This window comes from Mixophyes fleayi, chromosome 2, assembly GCF_038048845.1.
Source record: "Mixophyes fleayi isolate aMixFle1 chromosome 2, aMixFle1.hap1, whole genome shotgun sequence".
Lineage (NCBI taxonomy): Eukaryota > Metazoa > Chordata > Amphibia > Anura > Limnodynastidae > Mixophyes > Mixophyes fleayi.
In genome coordinates this window covers 88,355,512-88,368,269 of record NC_134403.1, presented here as the reverse complement: position 1 = coordinate 88,368,269, position 12,758 = coordinate 88,355,512, and the positions used below count along the sequence as shown (strand labels likewise).

Genomic DNA, 12,758 nt, shown 5'->3' with positions numbered 1-12,758 from the left:
ATGTAGAGACTGACAGAGTGGATTAGCAATGGACAAATGATTTGCAAAGAAAATCAATCTAGCCGCTGCATGCAAAATAGATTGTAGAGGTAAGAGTCTAATACAAGGAAGACCAGTAAGGACGGAATTGCAATAGTCAATAGAGATAAGTGCATGAATTAATGTGTTTGCAGTATCTTGTGTGAGATGTGCATATTCTGGAAATGTTTTTTAGATGTTTGTAACATGATTTAGATAGAGAGTTTGTGGTTAACAAAAGATCGTTCATGATCAAGGATCATACCTAGACAGCAAGCTTGTGGGGTGGGATTTATGGTCGTGATGTCATAAAAATAGAAATGTCAGGTAGGTAACTTCTGTTGGTAGCTCAGTTTTTGAAAGATTGAGTTTGAGTTGGCAAGAGGGCATTGAAGGTGAAATGATACTGAAATCCAAAAGGGTTATTAGGTTTCCAATAGAAGTGGGAGCAGAGGACCTATTACTGAGTACTATAGTAAAATCTGTGTATTACAGAGCTGAAGAATATACATGAATTACTTTGAGTGTATATACTTAACTAAATATGTTATTTCTCTTTCACTCCTGCAGCTGGTTGACACACACACACACACACACACACACACACACACACACACACACACACACACACACACACACTATAATAATGTATCTTGAGCCCCTCATTTTGCATAATAGTTTAGCTATAAATAATTGATGATAATGACACCACCAGAAGAGTCCTGCAGCTCGGTCCTACTCACTATTGCCCATTCCTGGGGTATTTGCTGACAATACACACTTACATGTCTGAATGGGGGAGGAGGAGGTTAATGATTTCTATCTTTACTGGCCTTTCAGTATATATATTAAAGCCGAGTATGAGTGACTTGATATATCCAAAATGCGTGTGCCTCACAAAATTGACATGTCCCATCTATTTGTTGATAGTTGTTTTCTTTAAAAAGCTACTTTTGAGAGTAGTGCTTCTATATTGTCACTCTGTGACAGTGCAGAAGTCTAAACTACAGGTTTGCATTCTTCAGTTGACAACAATATTGTGTGGCCACTTTGTTGGGTACACCGGCATCAGCCTGATCAGCCAATCATGTGGCAGCAGCTTAGTGTTTAAAAGCATGGTCAAGAGGTCCACTTGTTGTTCAGACCAAACACCAGAATGGAGAAGAAATTGATCTAAGTGACTGTGGAATGATTGGTGCGAGATGGGGTGGTCTTAGTATATCAGAAACTGCTGATCTCCATGGATATTCATGCACAGCAGTCTCTAGAGTTTACAAAGAGTGTTGCGCAAAACAAAAAACATCCAGGGAGTGGCAGTTCTATGGGCGAGGTCAGAGAAGAATGACCAGAGAGGTTCAAGCTGACAGGAAGGTGACCATAACACAAATAACTGTGGTATGTAGAAGAGCATCTCTGAATGCACAACAAGTCAAACCAAGTGGATAGGTTACAGCAGCAGAAGACCACACCTGCTTCCACTCCGAAACAGGAAACTGAGGCCATGGTGGCCCCAGGGGAGGAAACTGAGGCTATGGTGGCCCCAGGGGGATACTGCCCAATACTCGAAAGGTGTACCTAATAAAGTGGCCACTGATTATATAAATTATATATACACTTAAAAGCCTTATTTATAAAAACACATTTTTGCTTTACCTTTAGGATTCACCCAGCGAGGCTGTTCCAGAGGATGACTTGAAGGAGCGTGTCAGTGACACTGTAAAGAAGGAAGATGAGAAGAACAAAGATGTAGACACTGATAAGGACTCTGATAAGAGTGATGTTGACATGGGTAGGTGCTTCCCAATTTGAAGATGAACATCCATCGTTTGGTCATGTGAAATGCTGCATGTTTACTATTGTGCTGTTCCATGTGCTTTATTGTTGTATCTATACCTGGCTTACACTAGGCAACCTTGGTACAGCAGTGACACAGTGCCCTCATAATGCCTTAAAATCCCAAGCACCAGGCAGCATGTTATTGTGCTGATATGTAGCACAAGGCAGTGAGAGCAATGATTGGGTAAGAGATTGTAAATGACAAGATCTCATTTAAGTGTATGTATAAAATTAAAAAGTGCCCACTTGTTTGGTTTTTTTCTTGGTTAATGTACCAGGTATTTAATGTTGTTTCGTAGCAGATTGGGTGTGCGACAGTTCCTGAAAGATGTACAATAACCGGCTGGGTGTTTTGACTCTTTCTGTTTATTGCAGCTGACGGAGAGAAAGTTTTGGATGGTAAGGAAGGATCAGAAGAGACAGATAAGGAAGACAGTGATGGAAAGAACAAAGTAGAGAGAGACATCGGAGAGGGCAACTTGTCTACAGCTGCTGCTGCTGCTTTGGCAGCTGCTGCTGTGAAGGCTAAGGTGAGTGAGTCGGTTGTGTGCATAGGGTTTAACATGGCAATGTCGCTGGTCAGTGATGAGCCCACAATATAACGTTGGAGATAGGAGATAACGTTGGATAGGAAGAACACACAAAGTAATTGTAGAAGAGCATGAGCGAGTGCACTGATCGAAATGTAAGGGATTCCATTTTGTTAACAATTAACATGAATAATAAATGATTACTTATAAACAGAATTTTAGATCAAATATATCTGGAGATTGTATTAGATGTTTCCCAGCGTCCTTAATAATACCTCCTACACTGTCTTCTATTTCCTATTTTACTTTGTTTTAAGGAATGCTATACTTTAATTGCAGTACTCAAACATGATGTTACTTATAGTACACTGAGTAGAGTGCACCTGCTGTGATCCTGGAGTTACCTGCATGGTTATGTTGCAAGAATATAAAGTGTAAACCATTATATGATATGGTATTGCCCTCTCCTGCCAGTAATTCTGTGTCTTTAATTAGCATTTGGCAGCTGTCGAGGAGCGCAAGATCAAGTCCCTGGTGGCTCTGCTGGTAGAGACTCAGATGAAGAAGCTAGAAATCAAACTGAGGCACTTCGAGGAGCTGGAGACCATCATGGACAGAGAAAGGGAAGCGGTAGGTGATAATAAGCCAGGTCTTCTCACTTGTCCCTACTTAAGAGTAGGGAGCCGCATGCTATAGCTTGCTATCCTCAATGCCAGACATTGAATACAGGTGGGAAAACAGTGCAGGCCTTTTCCTGCTGATTAAAATGTATGTTCTCAAATGTCTAAGAGTGCATCAATCTATCACCATTATTTATCTTGGTAGCCTTTGGGATATTGCATATCCTGCATTTGTCAGTATTGCGATGTATGCTGGTGTTGGAGTACATGCCTTCTGGCATTTGAATTACAGGGTTTACATTCATTTTTAATGTTGGATAAAGGCATGTACATGGATGTTGACACTAAAAACCTTTGTTCCAAGTGAGTTTATACCGATTACCGCATTTTTACATGTCTCCCTTCCGTTGTGTTACCGGCTTTCAATGCATATGAAAACTTTCTAACATGCATATCGATTTATGTATATGATTTGCATTTTAACTTGTGCTTAAAAGCAATCTCAAATGCCAGTGGACCAATTATAATTCTGAATGTATAGCCCTTACTGCACCTGACATATGTAGGTGTAATGAGACTTTGTACTTCATTAATGGAAACCTGGAATGATGGTGTATTTTTGTGTTAAATGTGGACTTGTTATTTATTATGAAAGAATGGATTGATAATAAAATATGCACATTTGTGACAGGCAAACTGCTTGTGAACTGTCTGACATATGTGCCTGTTTCAGTGACTATTGAGTCTAGTACTTATGCACACCTAAATGATACAAAGTTGAAACGGTGCATGCAGCATTCTCAGCCTGTCTCTAGTTAGCACTTGTTATAATAGGGGTCAGTGATTCCTGTTCCAGCTGCATTTTGCAGGTGGTTCCTAAGCTGTCCGCTCACAGTGAACAGTCTTGCCTTTTGTGAATGAGTTTCTAAATCCACTTACTTCTCTAGTTGGAGTACCAGCGCCAGCAGCTCCTAGCAGATAGACAATCCTTCCACATGGAACAGTTGAAATATGCAGAGTTGAGAGCCCGTCAGCAGCACTTCCAGCACATACAAAACCAACACCAGCAGCAACATCAGACTCCACCAGGCAGTCAGCCCGTGCCGCCCACTGCTCATTCCATCCCAGTGCCACAGGTGTCTCTCACACCCGCACCTGGGAGCTCAACAGGAACTGCGGATGGGATTGGTCAGCCAAATGCACCCTCAGCACAGCCACCAGTGAGCAGTCAACAGCAGGGAGGGACACAGCCAAGCCCGGCACATGGTGAGTGACCTGCCATTTGCTTCATTTCTTTACTTGTATACTGCATGCATATTTTTGTTTTTAACTAGTGTTATTAAGCCTTTTATATATCTATTTTTACATTACAAAAAAGGCATATCCTGTTAATAAAACTGATCTTTTATAACAATACAGTTGTAACAAAATATATGTATGTTATGCTAGAATTATAGTTTAACATAACATATATATATAGTGTGTGCGTGTTTGTGTTCTATAGTGCATTAGACACTTTAACTGATACCTATTGTTTAGAACAATATTTTGAATGTTTGTGCCATTATGTACTCTGTTGTGTATGTATTATTATATGCAGAGTCAGAGTTTATGTTCTACTACAGTTTCATTGGCTGGTCTTTAAATAGTAGTTTTTGACTGATTGCCCTTATACATGTACTCCTGCAAGTTTTACTAACTATATTACTTTATATTTCTAGCTGACTCTTGTGATTTCAGCCTTGAAGTTCATCATCAGATACATACCTTATCCTAACAAACACCGAATCAATATCGGACCTCTCTTTTTTTTTTTTTACTCTTTTTTTTTTTTTTGCACATAATTAGTTACAATAATTTATTCATCTTTTAACATAACTTCTATACATAGTACTTCCTGTTGAACTCTTAAGCTGGCCACGGGCTGTCATATTGCAGGTGATATCCTTATAGGTGTGATAATGCAGCAGATGTTGCCCTAAAACGGCAATTATGTCTAATAATGATTCAGTAGGATTAGCAGGATCATTATTGAGCATGGTGGAAAGATATGTAGTTCTCTCATGACCGTTGTAATTGGGTATAGTGAATCCAGAAGTTATCTTGCTGCTTAGCCGCAGCGCCTCCAATTAGACCTTCCACCTTATGTGGCTCTGGTCTTACAGCATGATCGACCTATATGGGGCCAGCTTAAGAGACTGATGCAAAGAGCAATGGTGTGCTACTATCCGTAGCAACATATCAGCTTTTAATTAGCCTTGTAAAGTCAAATAAATGATAATATCTGGTGGCTGTGCAATATAGCACAGCATTGTTCTTTCCATGAGGTTATTTAATAAGATTCTTTGGGGGGAATTCAATTCCCAACATCGCGGGCCGCGCTCAATTACAGTTACTACGGTAATTTCAACGCGGATTTCTGCTCGCGGCTCAGGAAGCAGCCCACATTGCTATTTAGAACAACGCAGAAATTGAATATCCCCCTTTATGTCTTGGACAGAGTTTACTAAGGAGGGCCTGCCTTTGTTTTATAGTGTTTGTTCAGAACTACGGTGTCTTCATTTCTTCCCTGCAGGTTCTGGTGCGTACACAGGTCAACCAGCACCTAACCCACTGATCCCATCAGCAGTACCTGTTCCTGTCCAGCCTCCGGTGCCCGGTAATCAGCATCCCAGCATGCCTTTACCTGTCCCATTTAATCTGGGTAGTGACCTAGGTGACTCTGTGCATCACAACCCACCGACTAACCCCTATACGGTTCACCATCCCATGCATGGCACCTTCCCTCCTGCAGCATGTCGGGTCGGTGGGGCACCTCCACTCCCACATAACTCTGCCATAACCATGTCTTCAGCGCCTCCTAACTTGCCATCCTCCCTGGGTTCAGCTGCTTCTCATAGCCCCGCGATCGTAGCCGCAATGCAGGGAGGGGCTGCCGTCACATCCAGTCCTGTGCCAGGTGAGCTTACTTGTGAATGGGCCACATGTTATAGAAAATATTTCAAATGCAATGTAAAAGTAGTGATGCAAATATGATCACTTCTACTGTTTGTTGGATTTTATATGATGCAAGATGTGGTTCAGCAACAATTGCAGTGCTGATGATTACTTGTCCTGCTTTATTAGAGATGAGTGTGCATCTTGATTTCCACAGCTGAGAAGTCCAAAACCTTGTGTACAAAGTGTTACATATAGTATACAAGCTGTAAATCGTGACACAAATTAACCTAAGATTCTGCTGTTGTTTAACACAAGACTCTGCTTAAAATTGTTTAAGAAATTTAACTTTTATTTTTTTTATTTTACTGATGTGTTCAATATAATCTTATGTTTTACAATATAGTTTTTGTGCCTTTTTAGAGATTTAGAGGGAGTGTTCTTAAATTAAGCACATTATGTAATGAGTGCTATATTTACATATTACGTAAACTGTAACACCTAAATAATGTTGCTAAATTAGAACCAACTTATTGACTCCTTATACTTGAAATTGGACTTGCCTGGATAAAGCTCCAGAAATACACCGTTATTGTGATCTGACAGGTTGACAATAACTCCTCTTCCTTAGCAACATCTGTCACCATGGAAGCAATCACTGCAGCCCAGATCTTGTTTCCATTACTACAGAAGTCAGTTATTCATTACTTGTCTGTCAAAAGGGGTGTCCATTTTTTTTTTTATTCAATTCAAATATTGGGATAAAAAAGGGGATTGGTAAAGATAAGGCAAACAAGCAAAAACCACCATTTCATTGGTAGAAGTATACAATACCTAATGCTGAATCTTCAAGAATAACAGCATAATAATGATTTTAATTAGGTACGATAATTTTTTAGTTGAATGACTGTTTATGTAATGTGTGCCTGCACTTTCCAGCCTGTCACACGGGGGAGTTGTAAGCATGTTAATTGATCTCTTCTCGGGTACTAAGCTAGTCATTCTTACACTGTCCTCTGGTCTCGCTTTATTACCCTGTTTGGGCTCTGCCTGAAATTCATTTGTTAGACTGAATAGAAATGCTTAGTTCTCGTCTTTGCTGCACACATCTTCTGATTCTTCATATTCTTCTGTATAATGCTGTATATTCTTTAGCTAAACAGCCCATTGTATCTTCTGAATCTGTGTCCCATATTTTTTTACTGTAATGTAGAATTAAAAAATAGTATATGGGGAAAGATCAATTGTTTTTTTTCTCTTTCACTCTCTTCAAATATGGATTGTTTCTTAATTTCTCATTAATAGTAAACATTGTATTGACATACACGTCCGTGGACAAGATTTAGATAAAGCTGTGATACAACGACAGCTCTTGTAATACACCAAGTGAACTTTCTTTATAGTTTAACCTGTTTGGAATTGTGTGCTTAATTTGGTGGATTTCTTTGTTACAGCTTTTTCCAAACTCTCATTTGTTTCTTCTTTCAGACTCTGCAACTCCTCTGCCTCCAGAATCAATTGGAAACACAGTTGCCCCAGCCCAACAGTAATAGTGGGACGGTTCTTGTTTTGGGGGAAACGGTCAAAGGGGGGAGTGGAGAAAGTTTGTGGAAATCTTTTTCTGCCGTTTCAATATCTCCCACAGTCTCGGAACTAGGCGTTGAGCTATCCAGGAACATGGTGCCCCTTTTGTGTCATGACCATGATTTATTTTATTTGACGACTGACCTGCACAGCAATGGTTTGCTGTTCAAGGATAAACTGCAGAAAAGTATTCCCCAATGGGGCCTGTAATGGAGGAGGATAGAACTTGGCAGGATCCACTGTTACACCTTTCTCTATTAGAGGGTCCAGAAACGTAGTGCACAGCAAACAGTACTGTGTGTATCTGCAATAATTTGTGGGGATAGAGGAATGAGCTCATTATGCTTACAAAGCTATGGACTGGATGGGAACTGATCTGGCTTACATGGGTGTCTGCTCACAAGAACCACGGCTACTAGAGTCACCTGGGAGAGGATCCTCACCAGTTCTATGCCTAATAGAACCACGTTGTGTACTGTGCAGAGTTCCAACACAGAAAGCGTATGGGAGAAGAAAACTCAAATTGTAATTTTTAATTTCTGAAAACATCAGTGCATCAGACAATATGAAAACTGTTGCTGTAATGGGGATTACCTTCCAGTACAAATCTGGAATAATGGATAGCAAATCTCTGGCAGCAAAGATTATTATGTGCGTGTTATCAGTGCAAGAAACCGAACAATTGGTATTTAAAATGTTGGCGTCTCATGGCTGTTATTCCAGAAGAGCCAGAGCATCTCCTCCTTAGTGCATATTTGCCTCTGTTGTAACTGGTGTAGAGGGAACATATCTCTTTCCCAACAATGGTATCCAGTATGACAGTCATTGCACTTGCACAGGGTTTAAGGTCATTTCATTGTTTCATATCTTTTGGATGCTATGAGAGTTACATATCCCTATGATTTCTTTGTACAAAGTGGAGAACTGTGCAGAAAGGTCCATGTATTCCTCAGAGGAAATGGGCTGCTTGTGAATGGAGAGGGTGAGAAATGTGTATCCCAGAAGGATGACAATTGGGAATTTCTGTGTCTCACTCTATAGTGCACTATTTGACCTTAGTAAAATATTTTAACTTTTAACTATATAACTTTTTATTATTTTGAATCATTGTATTTTAAATATTTTTGGGCAGGGATGGGTGACATGGGGTTCGGAGTGCACTTTAATGAAAGGAGGCTGGGAGCATTTTTTTGTCTGTTTTTTACTGCAAGGTCTTCTAGCTAGAGAGCAAAGTGTTGGGTGATTTGCTGGCACATTGAAGGGAGACGTCCTTCTTTTCGTGGGCGAGAGTGCTTTGTAACCTCCTTGGAACTCTTGATTGACACCTGGTTGTGCTGCCCCCATCTGTCTGTTCATGTTACCTGTACCTTATCCTGTGTCTGTGTATCTTACAATTCCCCAGTCATGGGGTATTAAAATCTTAAAATTTATAAAACCCATTTGAAAATCTCTTGTTTTGTTTAAAAAGCCTGAATGCATGCAGATATCTAAAGATTAGAAAATATACCATCATTAAATACCTCTCTCAACATATGTGGATCGGACACTACTTGGGTCCCTGAATCCTTTGGGATCTAAAAGTTCTATGTATGTTATATTTCATCTTTCACCAAATATACCGCTAACCCCACCACTTGGCCTCCTACCATTCACTCTATTCAGCAGGGTCCCATATAGCCGTGACCCTTTTCAAACACTTGGCGCTGTTCAGCTCTTTCCTGCTATGGAGAGAACCAAACATACCATAAGGTAATCAACAGTGGTCCTGGTTAGATGTGTATATCAGAATCCTGATGTAAATGGTGGGTCCCCTACCTACGTACTATTACTGGGAACGTGGACTATTTGTTTGAAGGTGGAAAGCCCCCTTTTATAGTATCCCTCACACCACCACACACAAGCTTTCTTAGCTAATCTCTAATAATGTTTTGTATTTAATAATAATGGGATAATGAGGCAAACAGGTGAACTAACCAATACATCACTGAGTAGACTTTTGTGGACCTGTTGTAATTTTTTTGAAATCTGAGTCTCCTACGTTTGTATGTCATTTTGAGGCATCTTGTAGTAGTTGTATTCCCTTGTAGGTTTATAGATGTGTATTTATGTATCCTTGCTGTTTAAATGTGTTGCACATTAAACAGCCCTTAAAAGGAGGTGCCTGCAGTTTCTGTGCTTCAAGCCATTTAAAGGGTGTTTCCTGGATACTAACCTTGGTATTTAAAGTGGGTAAAGCATTTCCAGGGAATGACCCTCGTCACAGGGACTGTGTGTCTTCCAAGTCTACATCATTTATCTCTCTTGACAGCAGGAGGATTGTTTGAAGAAGGGGATACCTTTCCTTCGGTGATACCGCTCTACTTCCTTTTATGAATGCGCTACTAAATTTGAGTCTGCATAATCTATTGTACAAGGAGTCAGACTAATATAAGCGGTTACTATGTGTGAAGCTTAACTTTTCTGTTAAACAGCTTGGAAAACTGCTGATGCAGGGTTTTTCTTGTAGCGGTACAGATGTACATAAACCTACCACTTCTGTATCACAGCCCTTCACTATACTATTAAATCAAGTTCAACACAGCCCCTGATATACCAACAGCACATATCACCATGACTGGTGGTTCACGTAAACAAGGGTGCTCACTTTCTGGGAGCTGTTTTATCTCTGAGCCATGAAATTGCTTGTTTGTGAAAAACAGCTATAAATGCGCTCAAAAATAAATATAAAAACAAAATTAAAAATGTGCTTGTGGTGCAGCTAGTGATGTCATAGTAGGCTTCTCTGATTGGTTTTACAGGACGTATCGAATAAACCTTATGCGCTACAAATCCGTAGAATCGAAATAACCCTGTTATATGGTTTATATTTTATTTCTTCAACATCTTATGTCAGTATATCTGGGTGCTTTCTGACTTAACGTGTGAGGCACTCCTGGGGTAGGTATATATATATATATATATATATAGAGAGAGAGAGAGAGAGAGAATATTAGTAGGTTCCTCACATCAAACTTTGTGACCTATTCAGACCAGAAATATTAAATAATATCATTCTATTTAATTCCCATAAAAATGTTTTTATATTTTAGAATGAAATATTTAAACCATTTAAAAATAATTAGTAGACTGATGAAGGATGATGGATCCTTGGATGATCAGTTAAACTCTGATTAAATAGTAAGGAAATTCCATTTTAGAGCTGGACCAAAATAGTTTATTCAGTCACTTTTGAATTGTCTCAATTTATTAATAAAGGTATATTTACTTAATATACAATTATATCTTCTTGTGTACAGAACATTGACATTTATAATGTCGTTCTGAGAGAGTGGTTATATTGCCTCAGGATTACTTTTTCTGGAATTTGCATAAAGATTTTAGAATCACCCAATTGTAATAATGAAAATTAATACTAACATTTAGGGGGGAATTCAATTTTCTCCCAAAGTAGTGTTGCGATAACTCTATATTATCATTATTACGGTAAAATTAACCCGACTTTGAGCTGCGAGCAAAAAGTCGGCATTAAAACTACCATAATAACTATTTAAACGCACTATTACCGTAATAACGGTAATAGTACACAGGCCGCGTTACTTTTACAGTAATGCAGCCAATTGAATTCCCCCCATAATGATCCAACCAAAGACTTGTTGATCAGAGCGCAACACTCTGTTTGACTAGATGAAACCTTTCTGAAATATAATAATAAAAGAACCTGACTTCTTATAAACACTTAGGCTCTAATCAACAAGTCCATAGAGACACCAGTGAGCAGCTCATCCTCTTCTACAAACTACATCTGCAGGGAAGTAGTGTATGTGTATTGTCTGAGTTCTTTGTGTGTCTGCTCTGGACTTTTAGGGAGGACCTTTGGCAGCCCTTGACTATGGGGGTGTCCACTTAGATGGCAGGCCAATCTTAACTAGGTCCAATCTATTGCAGAGCTATCTAACTCACTGCAAGTCCCAGGGACCCTTCACCCTTCCCACTGTAGCCAAAGGGAGCGACTCTTCTACCCCTATGGCTCTCAACAAGAGTCTTACAGCGTCTCGGCTACTGCCCCAACAAGCTGGCTTGGGCTTGAGGCCAGTGCAGAGCCCGTTTCAGGTTTCCTCTCCCTTAGAAAGGATTATGGAATGCGCCACCTCCTCTAGTCTTGGGAATTATCAGACACTGATTTTTTTTCCCAGGCCAAAGTCTCTGACCTTGAGGTTTCCTAGTGTCTTGATGAGGACTCCCAACAGGGAGTAGGGGACCTTGTGTGAGTTGTCTGGCAGACACTAAATATTCAGGACACTGGGCAATGGTGATTCCAGATAATTTGCTGTTTAAGACTGTTGTCTTACACTAAGTTGGAGTCCTTTTATGCGGAGCTTGGACCTAGCCTGATCATAGGTATTGGGTATCCCACAGCTTGCAGTCACTTTATCATCTCCATAGTGAGGATATGGTAAAATGGGTATCTCCACCTGTTAGATGCTTCCATGGCTCGCCTATCTAAGACTACCACTGTTCCAATTCCGAATGCTTCTACCTTAAGGGAGAGCATGAACTGGAGAATTGGGGCCACTCTTAAGTCTATTTACATGGTAGCAGGGGGCCGTCCCTTAGACTTATCTTAGCTTCAGGTTGGTTCAATAAGTCAGAGCAATTGACGGAGGGTTTGCAATCTGGCAGTGCATGTCCGTGAGCCCTCCAAATATCTGTAAGGCACCGCCATCATCGTGGGGCTCATTGGGACTAGGTTCTCATCCTCGGTAGTCCTAGCACGCTGTGCCCTCTTGTTTTGGATGTAGGTGGCAGAAGTAGAGTGCAATAGTACTTAGGCTCTTGAATTGGATAAGATTAATTCAGTGGCCACAAGGAGAGTGTTCTTTTCTCCGTTAATGCCCCAATACCAAAGGACCCTAGGTTTTTGTTCCTTTTGTCATCCAGGGAAGGTGAAGAGTCAGAACTACAGAGGACAAATCTCCACTCCTCATGAAGGTCAGCAGAGAGAAAAACATCTCTTTATAGGAACTCTGTGTTAGTGTGCAAACTGATGTCTGTTATTTTTACATGAAAGTCCTAGGCAAGAAAGTCTACCTTCAGGTGGTGCAATTTGCATGGTTTCACTCAAGAGAGTCCCAGATTAAATTTATTTTGAAATGGAACAAATATCTTCTGACCAGTCAGTTCTGCAGACTCGACAATTGTATGATAGTTTCTCCTCTGTTGGCTGAGGAGACAC

The 12,758-nt window shown here is 40.2% G+C and overlaps 1 protein-coding gene across 11 annotated transcripts in view; it reads left to right on the top strand.

Annotated features, from left to right (window-relative positions):
- The window catches only part of SMARCC2 (SWI/SNF related BAF chromatin remodeling complex subunit C2), a 50,326-nt gene extending 41,362 nt beyond the window's left edge, over positions 1 to 8,964 (top strand). For 8 of the 11 annotated variants that reach the window (XM_075199577.1, XM_075199582.1, XM_075199580.1 and 5 more), the window contains 6 exons: positions 1,678 to 1,807; positions 2,230 to 2,384; positions 2,880 to 3,014; positions 3,952 to 4,270; positions 5,580 to 5,963; positions 7,430 to 8,964. In XM_075199577.1, coding sequence (XP_075055678.1) covers positions 1,678 to 1,807; positions 2,230 to 2,384; positions 2,880 to 3,014; positions 3,952 to 4,270; positions 5,580 to 5,963; positions 7,430 to 7,491 — 1,185 coding nt within the window. In that variant the 3' untranslated portion in view covers positions 7,492 to 8,964. The remainder of the gene's footprint in view (positions 1 to 1,677; positions 1,808 to 2,229; positions 2,385 to 2,879; positions 3,015 to 3,951; positions 4,271 to 5,579; positions 5,964 to 7,429) is intronic. The other 3 variants (XM_075199585.1, XM_075199586.1, XM_075199584.1) reach the window with 2 other exon arrangements.
- Positions 8,965 to 12,758: the final 3,794 nt, after the last annotated feature.